At 38.0% G+C, this 16,747-nt stretch overlaps 1 protein-coding gene across 1 annotated transcript in view; it reads left to right on the plus strand.

The window, feature by feature from the left end:
- Positions 1-3,428: 3,428 nt before the first annotated feature.
- The window catches only part of LOC146461114 (transmembrane channel-like protein 7), a 33,037-nt gene continuing 19,718 nt past the window's right edge, over positions 3,429-16,747 (plus strand). Inside the window, exons 1-4 of the mRNA XM_085087387.1 lie at positions 3,429-3,656; positions 3,816-4,062; positions 6,776-6,848; positions 7,145-7,226. Coding sequence (XP_084943513.1) covers positions 3,587-3,656; positions 3,816-4,062; positions 6,776-6,848; positions 7,145-7,226 — 472 coding nt within the window. The 5' untranslated portion in view covers positions 3,429-3,586. The remainder of the gene's footprint in view (positions 3,657-3,815; positions 4,063-6,775; positions 6,849-7,144; positions 7,227-16,747) is intronic.

Raw genomic sequence — 16,747 nt, forward strand, 5'->3', positions numbered from 1 at the left:
TTTAACATCTTCTTTTTACCAAGAACGAAAGTTGCGTATTTAGTAAACGTGCTTTCTAATGTTTATGGTTATATTGAGCATTGTTGTGGTTCCGCATTTATTCTGAGTGACGAAAAACCACACACTCCACCGAAAAACAACTGAGCATCATTGAGTTTAAGTGAAAGCATTCAGTGGACTATCATACTACAGTTTCACTCAAAGCATTTCCTTACAAAAGTTGAGTTGAAGACAACAACTGGATCAGTCCATTCAAAAATAATTTGCTTGTACCTTGTTGAGAAGGTATGTGAAATTTAGGCACGAAAGTAATATTTTATATTTAATGTATTAGTGTTCTCTTGAAAATGCATTGAGTTGTGACAAAGTGATTTCTTTTTGGTCACTAGCCGGTATACCATACGAGATTGCCTCATTGAAAATTCAATTTTTTGTAACCAATCAACTGGCGATTTCTATTTATAACAACTGCTTTGCTTTAAAGTGCCACTACGATCAAAATTTTGCATCCCTTTTTTTCTTCAGCTTTGGAAAGTAGAAGTGATAAATACTAACCACGCCAAATTTTACATCGAAATTCCAACGGGAAGACCAGTTATTTTAAACGCAAAGTTCAGCTTCGCTGTGCCGCCATTACTCGAACGACAAATGCCCGTGAACTACATAGAGAGCTGGATCTAGTTGCACCGACAGGAATATGACGTCATACGCGCACAACAACATGGCCTGCTTTCGAATGTTCGATCTCGCTGAAAGAAGCCACTTCTTTTTATTTTAGTGGCTCGAGGGCCGTCTTTACAACGCACACGTATTGTGGGCAACCGAAATAAACCTAATGGTGGTTGTTTGAACATTTATGGTTCTGAAATACGTCAAAAGGGGGTAATTTCTTGAGACAAATCGTCTTTTTGTACATCGCACCGAAGTACTAAAGTCTGTAAAGACATATCCTCTCGACAAGCGTGAATTCTCTGACTTTGATTTGCGCTGTTTTAAATAGATCATTGAAGCCATTGAAGCTCAGGCTCCCAAGAAGTGCTAGTTCCTACCTAGGTAATCCAGATAGAACGTCGATTCGAATTGTCGAGTGGCGCCTAAGTTCAAGATGTCTGATACCCTGGAAATGCATGATGTGTCGACAACTATTGAAACGCCAGGTAAGTAGCACCAAGCAAAGTCTTAAGCCATATCTGTCTGGAATTGCCGGTCTCTTGAATTCTTTTGCAGTGATAAAAGCATCGGCTAGGAAAATATTCATAAAATGGATAAAGGCTTATCCGCTTAACCGCTCAGCTTAAACCATTGACCTTGACCGGCATCAAACGTTGCTTCATGCAAGAAAATAGACCGTGTTGTTCCGTCTTCTGCTTGCACGTGACGCAATTTTTCTGTGGAGTTTAAGGCATCCTGTTTAGCGTTAGTTCAACACACAACACACGCAATGTTGACGTTAAACAGTATTGATCCAAAACGTTTCTTGCGTGCGTGTTCTCATTATCACTATTTCATGCTCGCGAGTGGCCGGCGGGAGAGCTCGTATTTTTCTGGCGCTGACTCATTTTCTTTTTAAATTTAAACATAAAAAGGATAATAACTAAGTAAAATAATGAGGAAAAATGATCGACCACAGTGCTCGTCTAGGGAAAAAAAAAATACTAACTTAGTAATTTGCTTAGCATCAAGGAAAACAATTTTTCAGCGTGCGCGCTAGGCGTGCGCACAAAATATGCGCAATAAGAATGCGCAATGCAATTCAACGTAATCACCTTTCACTGTAAGCACATATGCAGGCGAGTAATGTTTAGTGTTTCTGCTAAATGCTGTAAAAACGGGCACTTTACTTCCGTTGTTGATATCGTTTAGTAAGTGCATTTAAGCGGACGGTTAAGCTTAAGTATATTCCTTCCAAGCATGCACGGCAGCTCACATAACACGGCCGGTTCTCACACATTTTCATTTTGTCCAAGATCTACAAAAGTTTCTTTTTTTACGGTTCAGTTTTTGAGTTGCGGGTCCCTCGGTGTTTTTGTGAATCGGCAATATGCGGCCATGATTTTGAAAAATTAATGAGTGGTGAAATATTGCTTACGTACCTTAAGGTAAAGTTAGAGCATGTTTTTTCAACTGAACAACAGGAAAGTTTAAAGACAGAACTTTTAGCAAAAGTTTTTGACTGGCTTGACAAGATTGGTTAGAGAGTTTATAAAGTAAAGTTTTGAATTCATTACTATATTTTTTTTCTCGCACTTCCCTTGACTTGCTGAATCACTTCCTGTTGGGTTTCAAGTGCGCTCTGCTACCGTTTCGTTGTTTGAATGAAGTTGTTGTTGTCGTTGTTAAGTTCCCCTACTTCAATTCTAGTGTTATGCCAACTTATGCGCCAGAGGCGGAAGTAGCCTGCAAAGCAAGCTTTGTCGCCCTGAACGTCACATTTCGGGCGACGCAAATTTTAGCTTGACGAAACTCAGGGGCCTGCGATCGAGCCGTTTAAACTTTACACTTGCGTTTACCGCCAGCTACGCAGGTTACACTGGAAGAAATTGGTATCTACATATACCTATGGAGTCTAAAGTTAGAAAATTCACCTAGGTCTTGTTTTGTCTCGTTAAAGAGTCTTTAAACTACGTCAAAGTGCAAAATCTTTTGGGAAAAAATGGGTTAGTAATTAAACTGAAATTAACGTTCACAATAACGCTTGGTTAGCTTGATCGTGCTTTCAGTTTAATTAAACTACTGGGCTCTCATGGGAACAGCATCGTTGAAGAGAGCGATTTGCAAAACGCACACCATGCGGGCCTTTGTTATGATTGAACGATAATGAGATCACGGGATAACTGAGATCAGTCGATCATCATGAGATTATATAGAAATTCCACAGAATTTTTGGAAAAGATTTAAAACACTTCTTGTAAATCCGGTTCCTTGCTTCTTTACTTTTCCTCGAAGGACGGAAAATGGATTGCAGGGCAGTTTTGTGGTGTTTTTGACAATGTTGGAAGTCACAGATATGATTCGGCATAACTTATGATCCGATTGACGACAAACGCCCACTCGTTTCTAAATGAAGACATGATAAAATAAGAGTGAAAGACGTTGTCATGCAGCGATCTTGTGAGGCTGTCGTGATCCAAGATTCCTTTTCCAGAGAGAAAGAGGTTCTGAATTTCAGTCAGGGAGTAACTTCATTCGCACCTCGTTGGCTGAGAATATTAAACTTGAAATTCAAAGGCAAGATGGGGTTTTAATTGTTCTTTAATAAAAGGCGTTGAAGTGTGAAACATATTGGTTTTTGTTTATTTCGTGTCAATGTGAAGTGATCGCTTGCGCTCACGTAGCAACTTCGTCCACCAATGAAAATTACTCATTGAAATTTTCACTTAGATGGACCAATCAAATGACGCGTTCTATTGAGCAAGGTTTTGCTTCGGTAACGGCGCGATCAGGGTTGTACAGAGCTCGAGTTTCAGGAAGTTTGTGAACATGGCCGCGCAGTATTTTTGTGCCATAACCTTTCATTTGACATAATCGTGTATGCTTCAACAATCATGCAAGACATACACACCCTTTAGTGCTTAGTTTTTTGGCTATGACCAGTCGGGTAACGCCACATACAGACATGTCCCGCTCTCTGGAAATGAACGATCTGTCATCCCAGGGTAAGCATCCCAATTCATTGATCACATTTGATGTATTTCTCTCGTCGATGCTGTCTCTTGACTCGGACTGGCTCGAAAGACGGCCACATGGTGTTCTTTATTATGTTTTCAACCAGACTCTGTTCTACTTTCAAAGTTAAAGACGTATTTTGTTTACAGATCAAGAATATGAAGACGACGAGAGGGACATCAACAGAGGGTTTCGCCAGCTCCCAAGTCGCAGTGCTCATAGGTCGCTGAACGCAAGCATGAGACGAAGAGGCTCTAGTACGAGGCGAGGTTCTGGTAGGGCAACACAGGATGTGGAGGTTATTAATATCGAGGATTTGGCCGATGACATGGATGACGAAGATTTGGTCGATCCGAAACAAATAAATCAACCGATGTCGGCAAAACGACGATACAAGTAAGTTAAGCATATGTTAGGAAGCTAGCATCTCCTTTGTAAGCCGTCGAGCCATTAACTTATTTCATTTAAGGTTTAGTGGAGTTTTATGTACTCTGACTGTATGCAATGATTGAACATTGAACTGTAGTAACTTGTAATTTTGCGAGTAATCTCGCTAGAATTGCGTGCGTGTCCAAGTGACTGTTGAAGTTAACAGCTAGTGGACGCCATTATTATAAGCTTAGATCTCGTCATGAAAGCTTATTTTTCCCTCAAAGGGTTGTGTTTATCAATCGGTCTTACCAAATATTTTAAAGTAGATTCAGTAAGTTGCCCGCTCTTGTACTGTGGGCACTAAAAGTATCCTTGAGCACTAAAATAAAATTAATTTGCGTGTTATTTGAAACCCTAAAGATTCGTCAATTGGCTGAATTTGAATCCTGCCTGTTGTTTTATCGAGTATTTATAAATTTTTATCATACCTAACAAGTAATCTTAAAGGTATATCTTCTGAGATAACGGAAGTGGAAATTATACGGATCTTTGAACGGAATTATCCGGTCTTCAAAGAGCCAACTTGTGATATTTAATTAAGAAAAATACATGTTCATACAGACTGGAGCTTAATATTGCCTTAATTAGCTTATGTAAGCGTGACAAAGTTCAAAAAATTGTTCGTTTCAGCAAAGTTTTAGCTTATTGCTTTAAAATTGTGCAAGGTTTTTTTGAATTCTTTAAAGGTGATTTTTATTGCAAAAATTTACAGCTTTTGTATATCTGCCAGATCATGTCTAGCTAGACTTCTTGGAAGTCAGTTGTTTAGAATAATCATGTTTTTAAAGCTATAGGATCACAGTGTGTGAGATCCTGCTAAATGTTTGTCCGGTTTTGTTTAATTTGATCCACAAAATGATCGAAATATTAGATTTCAATATGGATTAGGAACAAGTCCATTATTTCCTAGCAATAAGTTGGTAGTGAGTGAGAAGCTGACTTTCGAGGAAAGTAACTTGATAGGCCTCATCGTTGTTTTCGATGCCAATTTGACGAGTACATGTAGACAAACACGTCTTGAAAAAACAGTGTTTGTATGGAAATCCGATGTCAAATAATTTTCATAAAATATCGCTTCTGAAAAATTCATGAATTGGAAACTTTAGGCACTATTCAAAGGATTTTTACAGAAAATAACTGAGGAATGTAGCTGTGCTAGAAAGCATCTAGTTGCATTTTGACATTTCCATACATTTGTCTGTATAGCAAACCGGCTGTGAACTGCTACTAAAAATAGTTCACGGAAAAAAAATACAGGGAAATGTATGGAAAGTTCAAAACACGACTGGACGCTTTCTGGCACAGCTACAGCTGTACATCCCTCCAATATTGTTCCTAAAATCCTTTCCCTAGTGCCAAAAGTGTCCAATTCATTAATTTTTCGGGGGCGATGTTTTATGAAAATTATTTGACATTGAATTTCCATACAAACACTGTTATTTCAAGATGTGTTTGCCTACTCGTCAAAATGGCGTCGAGAACCGTGATAAGGCCTATTATGACATGTCAACATTTACATTACCTTGGACGGCTGGAAACAATAGATTTGCACTGGCAATTTTACAAACTGAGGTTTTATCAGCAGTTGCCTTCATCGTATTCCCCAGAATTCTTGGTGGGGGTGTGCCGCCCGGGTCTTCCAATCGCGACGCTATTTCAGACCTAAACATGCCATTTTCCACACCCGTTTTCAGACCTGACCTCTAAAATTCATACCCGTTTTCGGACCTGATAATTATGCATCAGTGCCGAACGGAAGTTGACGCAAGGAGTAAAAGTAAGCTGGAATGACATAGTTTATCTATAGCTTTCTCTCGCTATCAGTTAGTCGTTCCAGTTACGTACTGAGAAGAAAAATATGTTTGTGAGCTTTCGTAAATGTTCCCGGCCCCAAAAACCCGACCCGATTTCAGACCGTAATTGTCAAAATCTATACCCTATTTCAGACCAAAACGGCTCAAAAACCATACCCTTCGGGGCGGCACATACCTATATACCTTATATAGGGGAGTACCCCCCCCCCCCCCGGGCCTTCGTTTAGGTTATGACGTGCACTATTTTATTTGTGGGGCCAGCATCTTGTCTCAGGTTATTGCAGTGGAACCTCGATGTAACAAAGTACCAAGGGACTAGAGAAATTGGTTGTTATATAAAGGGTTTGTTATACTGACCAGAGGACTTATAGAGGTTCGTTAAATTGAGGTTCCATTGTATTAACAGAAGGATTTTGTATCTGAGATAGTCTGGGGGTAGCTTTATTCAGAATTTTGTATTACTTTGGTTGTGTTATTACTACCTTTGCAAAATCTGGTCCTACCTACAAGTATGTTTGTTGTGAATATGTCAGTGATGAAAAAATATTGAAGGAATAGCTATATAGGGTTGAAAATAAAAAAACTGTGTTTAGGCTGAGTTTCAAATGTCAATTTGAACTGGAATGTACATACAGTACATTGACATTTAGAAATATTTTTATTTATGCTAAGTGGGGCTTTAGTTTCAAGTAATTTTATCTTGAAGACCAAAATTTCATGGAGTTTTCTACAGTGGTTTGAAAGCGAAGACATACAGATTCAATAATACGCTAGTATAATAATGTTCAAGTTACAATTGTACATGTAGCTTTTTGATTGGTTTAGCTGTATTATTTATGTATTATGGAAAATTTTGTTTTCAGGAAATCCATTCGGAATTTCCAGAGACAAAAGCATATTTCTAGGTGGAAAGCCTTCAGGCTGCGAGTTGCCATGGTTAGTAAAAAAATATTCTTTGTTAATTTCCAAAGACAAATAAATTAATGTAGATAGTCACAGCATTTGTAACAAAATAACACTAACATATCTAAAATAACATAATATTATTATCTAATCCCTGTAGGCTACTAAATTGACATATAACTATAAGGTTTTTACAATAGGCTTGAGACAATTTTTCCTTAAAAAAAGCTATTTTGATCCTAAAAGTTTCATGAATTTTACTTTGAAAATTCACATAAGCTCTGTTATATTTAAATTAAACATACATTTTCCCTTTTTTTTTCTAAAAGTTCTGGAAGCTGAGTACCTCTGCAGTTTCAGAGTGGAGTCATGATCTTGAACTCTGGAAAGGGCATCTAAAAGAAGTAGAAGGTAATAAAAAGCTGAAGAGTGTCAAATTATTTTTCTGAAAATTATATTTCCAAATGTCAGTAAGCCTGGTTCACACGTATGATGCAAGCAAAAGCATAAACACAAGCATAAGCACAAGAAAAACGTGTAAACCAGTGTGACACAAGCATAAGGGCCTTGTGCTTGTGCTTGTGCTTATGCTTGGGTCATCCCGGTTTACATGTACAAGGTAACGACCCAAGCACAACCACAAGAGAATGGAAATTGTTCCATTCTCTTGCATGGCGAGCTGCACGCCTTAGCAACCGATTTTGCCATCCAAATTTTTCCTCAATCGCTACAGGAGGCCTATTGTTTACGGGAGTGCTGTTGACAATTTAAAACCACATTTTCGTGCAATACGAGCCCCAGTGCGTTGTAAAAAGTTTACAGCAATCAACATTCACTCACTGCGTGCAGTCGAATACAGTCCGGTTCAGTCAAAAACCTCCGGACAATTCAAAAATCCGGAGAAAAATAAAGTTATCGTTTGTGCAGCAAGTATTAAACACGGCAAAGCAAAGGCGACACACCCGATTGCTCGACCTTATCGGGCGACTCACCCGAGATAAGGACGGTCGAGTTAAAAACCTCTCTGTGAAGAAATTTCTAATACCGTATTTACCCGTGTATAATGCGCACTTATTTTCCCTGAAATTAGCGTCTAAAATTGAGATGCGTATTATACACGGAATCCTTTGTTTGGACCCACGCGCGATTAAGCATAACAAAGACACTGAAAGGTGCGATATAAGTGGTCTTTAATTTAAGAGTAACACAAACTACCAATGGAAACTTAACAACTCTGATCCGTGAATTAATTAAAACGAGTACTTAAATGCAACAGCTGATCAACAAAACAATCAATTTAAAGCGATCAAAACATCAACATGGCTACGAAACTCACCGGAACAAAGCGTCAAAGTTACACAGTGTCTGATAAATTACGAATCATCAATTACGCCGAACAGCATGGAAATCGCGCTGCTGAACGAGAGTTTGGAATATCTGAGAGTAATGTCCGACTGTGGAGAAAGAGCAAGGAAAACCTGGAGAAAATGCCAAGACTGAAGCGGGCAAATCGCGGCAAGAAAGCGGCATGGCCAGAACTCGAGATCGATCTTCTCGAATGGATCACGGAGAAAAGGAACAACGGCCTCGCTATTTTACCATCGATGGTGAGACTGAAAGCACTTCAAATGGCAAAGCAGGATAAATACAGAATTCCAGCAGGGCAGTTCAAGGCAGGAAACCACTGGTGCCAGTGTTTTATGAAACGGCATGGCCTGTCACTTCCCCAGAAGACAACTCTCGCTCAACGGCTTCCCGACGATTATGAGGAGAAAATCGTCCGATTCCACCGATTTATCATCGACCGTCGCAAGGAACATAATTATGCACTACACGTTATTGCTAACATGGACGAAACGCCACTAACATTCGACATGCCACCAAATCGAACCATCCACAACACAGGAGAGAAAACAATCAAGATTCGCACGATCGGGAACGAGAAGAACCGCGTAACAGTTGTGTTGGCGTGCGCTGGCGATGGATCGAAGCTCAGACCGATGGCAATCTTCAAAAGAAAAACGCTCCCGAAGGTGGCCAACAAACACGGCGTTGTTATTGCTGCCCAAGAGAAAGGATGGATGGATGCAGAAATCATGAAAGTTTGGATCGAGAAAGTCTGGCGAGCACGTCGCGGTGGCCTGGGGAGAAGAAGAAGCCTGCTCGTTTTGGACGCCTTCGAAGCGCACGTGACCGACAGCGTGAAAACAGCGATTGCGAGAGAGATCGGAAGACCACTTGATTCATGAGGCCGACGACAACGACGAACTCGACGACTCATTTGTAAGAGACCTTTTTCAGTCAGACTCTGAGTCAGAGTTCGAAGGATTTGACATTTGAGCATGAACCGATGAACGCCGCTGAGTTGAACAGTGATTTTTGAATCTGTGAGTAGATTCGATTTGCGTAAGAAAATTAAGACAGCTAACAGCACAACACAAACATTAGTTCTAGGCATTAATTATTATTGTTGTAGCTAAGTAATTTCGTATTTTTTCACAGTAGATTTTGTAAATAGAATTGTAATTAGGCTGTCGTAATTACCGATAGCGGCATTGCTAAACATTATTGTAAACTCGGGTTACCGGTACTTTGCTCGTTCATAGAATAAATTTATATCCATATGATTTAACCTTCGTTTTGAGTTGTCTTTTTTTTTATTTTCTTCCAAAACATGGTCCAAAATTGGGGTGCGTATTATACATGGGCGCGCATTATACACGGGTAAATACGGTATTATTATTGGAGTTAGCACACGAAGCAAAGGCGACGCACCCGATTGCTCGACCTTATCAGGCGACTCACCCGAGATAAGAACGGCCGAGTTAAAAATCTCTCTGTGAAGAAATTTCTAATATTATTATCGGAGTTAGCACACGAAGCAAAGGCGATGCACCCGATTGCTCGACCTTATCAGGCGACTCACCCGAGATAAGAACGGCTAAGTTAAAAATCTCTCTGTGAAGAAATTGCTAATATTATTATCAGAGTTAGCACACGAAGCAAAGGCGACGCACCCGATTGCTTATTGTTCTCAGGCGACACACCCGAGAGAACAACTGTGACCTAACTATGTCTTTTACCTCTACCAGGAGCTCCTGCCTCTACATAATAAAACCGTGAATATTTAGCCGGTACTTTTGGACACTTTTGTCGCACTCAGTGTGGTGAACATTGATTGCCAGTATCTATTTTAGTCTTACCGTCTGAAATACTAACGCGGTACCGCAACAATAATATCATCATAAAAGGTATTTTAAATATACATTTTGTGTTGACTCTGATTCTAAGAGTTAGTTCCTACACACGTGGAAAATGGAAGCTGGTGATCGACGCCGTTACACTTTTTCCCAAATCACGAAATTGCGAGTCCTGATCAAATATATAACATAAACATAAAAATCGCACTTACCTTTGCGGACGAATGGAGGAAGACGATCGACTTTATTTATCATTCAGTTATTGGAAAATGATGCAGAAAATTAGCTTGCCGAAAAATAAACCATAAATTTACATCGTAGAGACAATGGGCGAACAAATCATTGATGTTATGGTTCGTCGATTTAGGACCATTTAGCGCGCCAATTAGATTGGCGGGAAAAAGAAAACCTTTAGTAAAAATTGTCATTTTTCCGTTTCCGACAGTCGATGTGTAGCCAGGCTTCTGGACAGATCGGAGGAGTTTTCGTTTCCAGTTAACTGTGCGTTTCCACAAAAGCCAAGCTTTCTAGTTACAAAGACTTCATTGCTTTGCGGCAAGCTCGATCTAGACATTACACGCGACTAAAATTGATTCTTTACTATAATGTTGATAGATTGCTCCTTTCGAACTCGGGAATTCGATCATAGCAACCGTCACTCAACCTAATTAATTTTAACACCTCTACGCGGCTCCTCGTGGCTTGTGCTTATGGTTGTGTTGTTGCGTTGTACATGTAAACTGGGATGACGCAAGCATAAGCACATTAGTGCAAGGAAAGGAAACTGAAAAGTTGTCAGCGTACATTCTAGTTACTCATGCGTTGCCATTTGCAAAATGGCGGCAGCAAATTTTTATCCTTCTGTGCTTGCGTATGTCACCTTATGCTTATCGCACATGTAAACATCCTTGTGCTTGCATGTGCACATGCTTATGCTTGCGTTGTATGTGTAAACCAGGCTTTAGGCTTTGATGCGGAGTTTTCGAAGGCCCAGTTCATACGCCATACTTCGCTTTAGCCAAATCAAATTGAATGAATTAACTTCATATGAAGTATAGCATCTGAATTCAATTCAGAACAGCTGATCTAATCTGCTCAGTGGTTTTTTCCCAGCCGGCTCAGCTCTCAGCTCTCATGTGAAGTATGGTGTCTCAACTAGGCCTAACCGTTCAACTTTTATATAAGATGAATGTAGCAGTAGCAGCAGAAAGCTAGTTAATTTTTTGATGATAATGGTGTTTAATTTTATTCTGCTTTCTGGCGTACATCAAATTGGTGTTTTTACCTATTTAAAGTTAATATACACTGGGAACAGGTCTTTGCTAATTTATATTAACCCTTTGACTCCTGTCGTGTTTCCATGGTTTTCGCATAAATTACCTTTTTCCTAGAGCGCTTTTACTCGTTAATTACGCAGTAATTAATTTCAAAATTAACTGCATATTAAACTGGAATGATTAAACAAATGTTTTCCGATGTTAAATAATATGGTTACCAATTAATCATTTGCCGAAAAACACACTTGAACGCAAAAATTGCTAAAATTCACGGCATGTTGATGAAGACCTTTGGCATATCAAATTTCAACCCGGTTATGCAGATTGTCCTTGATTACGCACCTGTTGCTTCTCAAACGAATATATGAATTGACAAAGACACAAAAATCAACAAAAAGCTTTTCCAACAAAACTTTTTATTGAAATAAACAATATATTTGCTATTAGAGGCAAAAAACTTTCAGTTTTTTTTGCGTGCTTGCAAACACGCATGTAAAATTTGAAGACGCTCCGTGTTTGTACAAGGCGATCATTCGCAGTAAATTTGGGCACGTTTGCGATGAAAATTACAGAAGTTACAGAATTCTGGTTCAAATCATCACTTAAACTATTTGTAAAAAGCAAATCAACATCGGAAAACATCATTTACCGTGTTGTCACCATTGTCCTGGTCTTATAAACTCCGTTTGAAGCCCGCGGTTCGGTCTTAACTTTTGAGGCAAATTTCGGTAGCAGCGTGGAAATTGAAGAGATCACAACGCGAAACGGCTTTTCGCTGTTTTTTAACGCCTCCAAGTTATTTTTTTTTTGGCGGTAGATTATTGTTCACGGTTATTCCTTTCCATTGTGAGCTTAAAAAAGATGTACTTGCTTTAAAAGATGAAAAAAACATGTCTTCAAACTTCAGGAAGGATTCATGCGCTGCACCATTTTGTAATTTTGCTCAGCTCCATGCGGTAGGTTCAGAAGGATCCTTTCCCCTACCCCCCTAAAATGCCTTAAAATATGCGCAAAAGACAGATTCTGATTGGTTTATCATTCTACTAGCTATTGTGACCTTTTCAGGACGAAAAATACCCCAGGAGGGGAGGGAGAACGTATCGAGTTTCACGCGTGGAGCATGCGCGAGGGACGGCCGGTTTTGGCAGGTGTAGGAGTCAATGGGTTAAACATTTAAAGTGCCCCTAACCCTTCAATTTGTTTTCTTTTGGTAGATTTCCATTTCTGTGAAGAACTCATTTTCGAAATTTTTTTTCAGAAATATCGAATCCTTTTTTTTTTACGAGCGCTAAAAGTTACTGAAATTTTTAAATTTTTGCGCGCTTTGAGCCCCGCTGGACAATTTTTTGTCTCATGGGCTCATTAGGAACGAGCCAATGAGAAGCGACACTTTCTTAGCTGTGACGTAAGAAAAGGCATCGGATCGTTATCAGAATGAATGTTATCCATGCTGATTCCTTTCTCTACATTTCGAGAGTTGCTGCGTCCAAAAACCACACATTTTCCAACCATTTTCTCTGTTTACAATTGAAGCATTACCGTGAATCTTCGGACATTTTTGCACGATGTCCTTTTCTTACGTCACGCTCCATATTTGGCCGAGTGGGGGACTAATGTGAACGATAGGTGAAAATATCGACAAGACTGCCTTCACTTCTAGCGCTTGTAAAAACAAAAAGATTCAATATTTTTCAAAAATTTTTTCAAAAATGAGTTCTTGAAAGATATGGAAATCTACCAAAAGAAAACAAATTGAAGGGTTAGGGGCACTTTAATAAAAAAAACCATGTATGAATAACTGGCTCAAAATAACAATAAAAATACAAATGACCTAACAAAATTTACAAATGTCCTGGCAATTAAGATCCTGAACATCTTTCAGATTGAAAGTTCTGATTAAACTTACCTGAGGCCTGGAGGAGTATTTTTTGCTTATGATCATGATCAGTTACACTGTACCTATTAATAATTTATTGGTAAATCTAAACTATTGGTGTAATTTAATTTAATGTTCAAATGAGTTTTATAGAATTACCTGTAGGAAGATTTTAAAATTTAGTATTCAAAATCAATTTATTAAATAATTATTATAAGTAATCTCTGTTGTGAACATTGTGCACTTACATGTTACAATGTAGTTTAGTTTTTTGGCCTGATACAATATTGGGACTTTCAAGGAAATGCCCCCCCCCCCCCCCCCCTCCGGTCCCCTCTGATACCACATGATTTATGAGAAGGAAGTAATGATTGGAAATACCCCTTAAGAAATAGACTTCTATTTAAAATATATTTAAATTCTATTTACTAATTTCTATTTGAATTCTATTTGAAATAATAGCAATTGTTCTATTTAAAGAATAATTAAATGCTATTTAAACTCTATTTAATCTCTACTTAAACTCTATTTAATATCTATTTAAACTCTATTTAATCTCTACTTAAACTCTATTTAATTTCTATTTAAACCCTATTTATTCTCTATTTAATCTCTATTTAAAGACTATTTATTTCCTATTTTTAAATTTTGAATACTACTGTTGCTTGATATTTAAAATCTATTTACAATCTATTTATTTTCTACTTAAACTCTATTTAATTTCTACTTAAACTCTATTTAATCTCTATTTAATTTCTATTTAAACTCTATTTAATCTCTATTTAAACTCTATTTAATCTCTACTTAAACTCTATTTAATTTCTATTTAAACTCTATTTATTCTCTATTTAATCTCTATTTTAATGACTATTTATTTTCTATTTTTAAATTTTGAATACTACTTTTGGTTGATATTTAAAATCTATTTACAATCTATTTATTTCCTACTTAAACTCTATTTAATTTCTACTTAAACTCTATTTAATCTCTATTTAATTTCTATTTAAACTCTATTTAATCTCTATTTAAATTCTATTTAATCTCTATTTAAACTCTATTTAATCTCTACTTAAACTCTATTTAATTTCTATTTAAACTCTATTTATTCTCTATTTAATCTCTATTTTAATGACTATTTATTTTCTATTTTTAAATTTTGAATACTACTTTTGCTTGATATTTAAATTCTATTTAATCTCTACTTAAACTCTATGTAGTCTCCACTTAAACTATAATTATGCATTCTTCTATTTAACAATTTTTTTTCTATTTTTAATAGTTTTACTGCCCAGCTAGCTTGCTTGATATTTAAAATCTATTTAAAACCTGTTAATTTTTTTTCTCGATTAGCTTGGGGGAGGGGGAGTACAAACTCCTTCTCGTATGTTAATCTGTCTCAGTCTTTTGACCAATTTAATTTAGCTTATAGATTTAGCTTGTTTCAGTGCGTCCGGTGACAGTATAGCCTCCTGAATACAGCTAAAGATAGGATTTAAACCGCGCGCGGTGCAACAATCTTTATCTTCTTTATCTTTCAGTTTTTGAATTGGCTATTTGTTTTTGCATGTTGCAAGATGTTGAGTTTCTTATTAAGACTATTTGCCTTTTGATCCTTTCTTTAACTTTGTAGCGAGTACCCTGCCAGCAGCCTGGTTTTTCTAGTGAGAGATATCAGGAGATATGCAATACGTGAAATTGATTACGGCTGTGTTTTTGTCATCGCTTCGCTCCGCTCTCAGTACAGTAACTGTGAGGTTTGAATTTTGTCTCCGGACGCACTGAAACGAGCCAAACCAAACTAAAACAAATGCCTCGAAGGGCAAAACAAGAACGTACAGTCGCTAAACAGAAATCACAGCAAAAGGTTATAAACACACGCAATAAACGCACAACGCATTAAACCCAAAAACAACCTTTGAGATCAATAAAACATGCGACCGACATGCACGTGTGTTGCGCTTTGTTCAGTGACAATCACGCAAATCCTCAAAATCTTCATATTAACCCGCTGCAAAAATACAAGAGGGTAAATGGTCAAAAGACCAAGATAGAAGCGGCAGACGTTCAAGTAGGCCAAGTTGTGTAGACCTAAAAAAAAATGTTCCACCCCAATTTTACGTGAATGGCCGTGATCATTCCCTAAATCACAGTGGCGTGATCCGTTTTTTCTTTTTTTTAATACAATGCTGCTTCGAGAATAAGCTCAGTATTAAAGTCGACAAGCCTAACAATTTAAACATTAGTGTGCGATAGCGGTTCAGTTCTAGTAGTAAAACGATTAACACATTTTCAAAACATAAGCGTTGCAGTAAGCTTTAAGTTTATTTTCCTATGTATGCATAACAAAATTGAACAACACACAGCGCAGTCTTTTAGTATGCAGTGGAATAAAAGTATACATTTTAGTCAAGTTGAGAACTACAACATTTAAGCTACGTCAAGTTTAACGTGAACTAATATTTTCATGGCACAGAAGATAACGATGATTACTTTCGAAGAGTAAATCGTCGTGATTACGCTTAAATATAGGGAATATTTGATGGCGCTGCTCACCTCAATAATTGGGACGTTCTTCGATGTTCTTTCCCCTGTGCAAAAATGGTCTAAAATACAACTTGCAAGTCGAGTTATTTCATTTTCCGGCATTTTACAGCAAACCTAAGAAGTCCTCAGACTCTCAGAGTATTGTAGTGATGAACTTGCAAGCTGCTAGTACGCAGTCGGAGACAATCTGAAGGAACAGTGTGACAGTGTTGTTTACAAAACGTACGGGTGCGGATCTTCGCTCCAGAAAAGCAAAACATTGAACTCATGCAAACTGTTTCCCAAACTGATGAGAGAAGATACTTTGCATTGAAAATGTTCCCGCTTTTCTAAGTCAAATAACCAACGATCAAGTTTATTTTCAGGTCAATTTGTGTAACTCGATCGGGTTGAAATATTTTGAAACAGTTTCATGACAGCTGGCCAATTAGATTAAACCCTCGGTGTCTCAAGAGACCTTTCAGATAAAATTCCGGCACGCACATGTCATGGAATTTGGAGAAATGGCGCTTAATTTCCCGAAGCTGTGCATGTTCTGGTTGGAAATGTTTTTTCAGCGCATCGTTGTATACACGCAAAAAAAGATCCTGGGTTTTTCGCTTTGGATCGAGTTAAAGAACTGAATCGAGCATTAGGCGACATATGCTCCCGGGTATGCTACAACCTACAATCCTGCACGTATGACTGATACGGTATATCTCCTATATTTAGTTGTTAAGAAGGCTGCTGTAAATTAGTTTGCTGGAAAGATGAGCGAAGAAAAAAGACGCGTATACCGGTATATTACACAATATGGAGACCTTTCAGATAAAATTCCGACACGCACATGTCACGGAATGGAGAAATGGCGCTTAATTTCCCGAAGCTGTGCATTTTCTCGTTGGAAATGTTTTTTCAAAGCAGCCTTGTGTACACGCAAAAAAGGAGCCTGGGTTTTTCGCTTTGGATCGAGTTAAAGAACTGAATCGAACATTAGGCGACATATGCTACAACCTACAATCCTGCATATATGACTGATACGGTATATCTCGTATA

The sequence above is a fragment of the Pavona decussata genome, unplaced genomic scaffold (genome assembly GCF_977016875.1).
Source record: "Pavona decussata unplaced genomic scaffold, jaPavDecu1.1 SCAFFOLD_202, whole genome shotgun sequence".
Taxonomy (NCBI): Eukaryota; Metazoa; Cnidaria; class Anthozoa; order Scleractinia; family Agariciidae; genus Pavona; species Pavona decussata.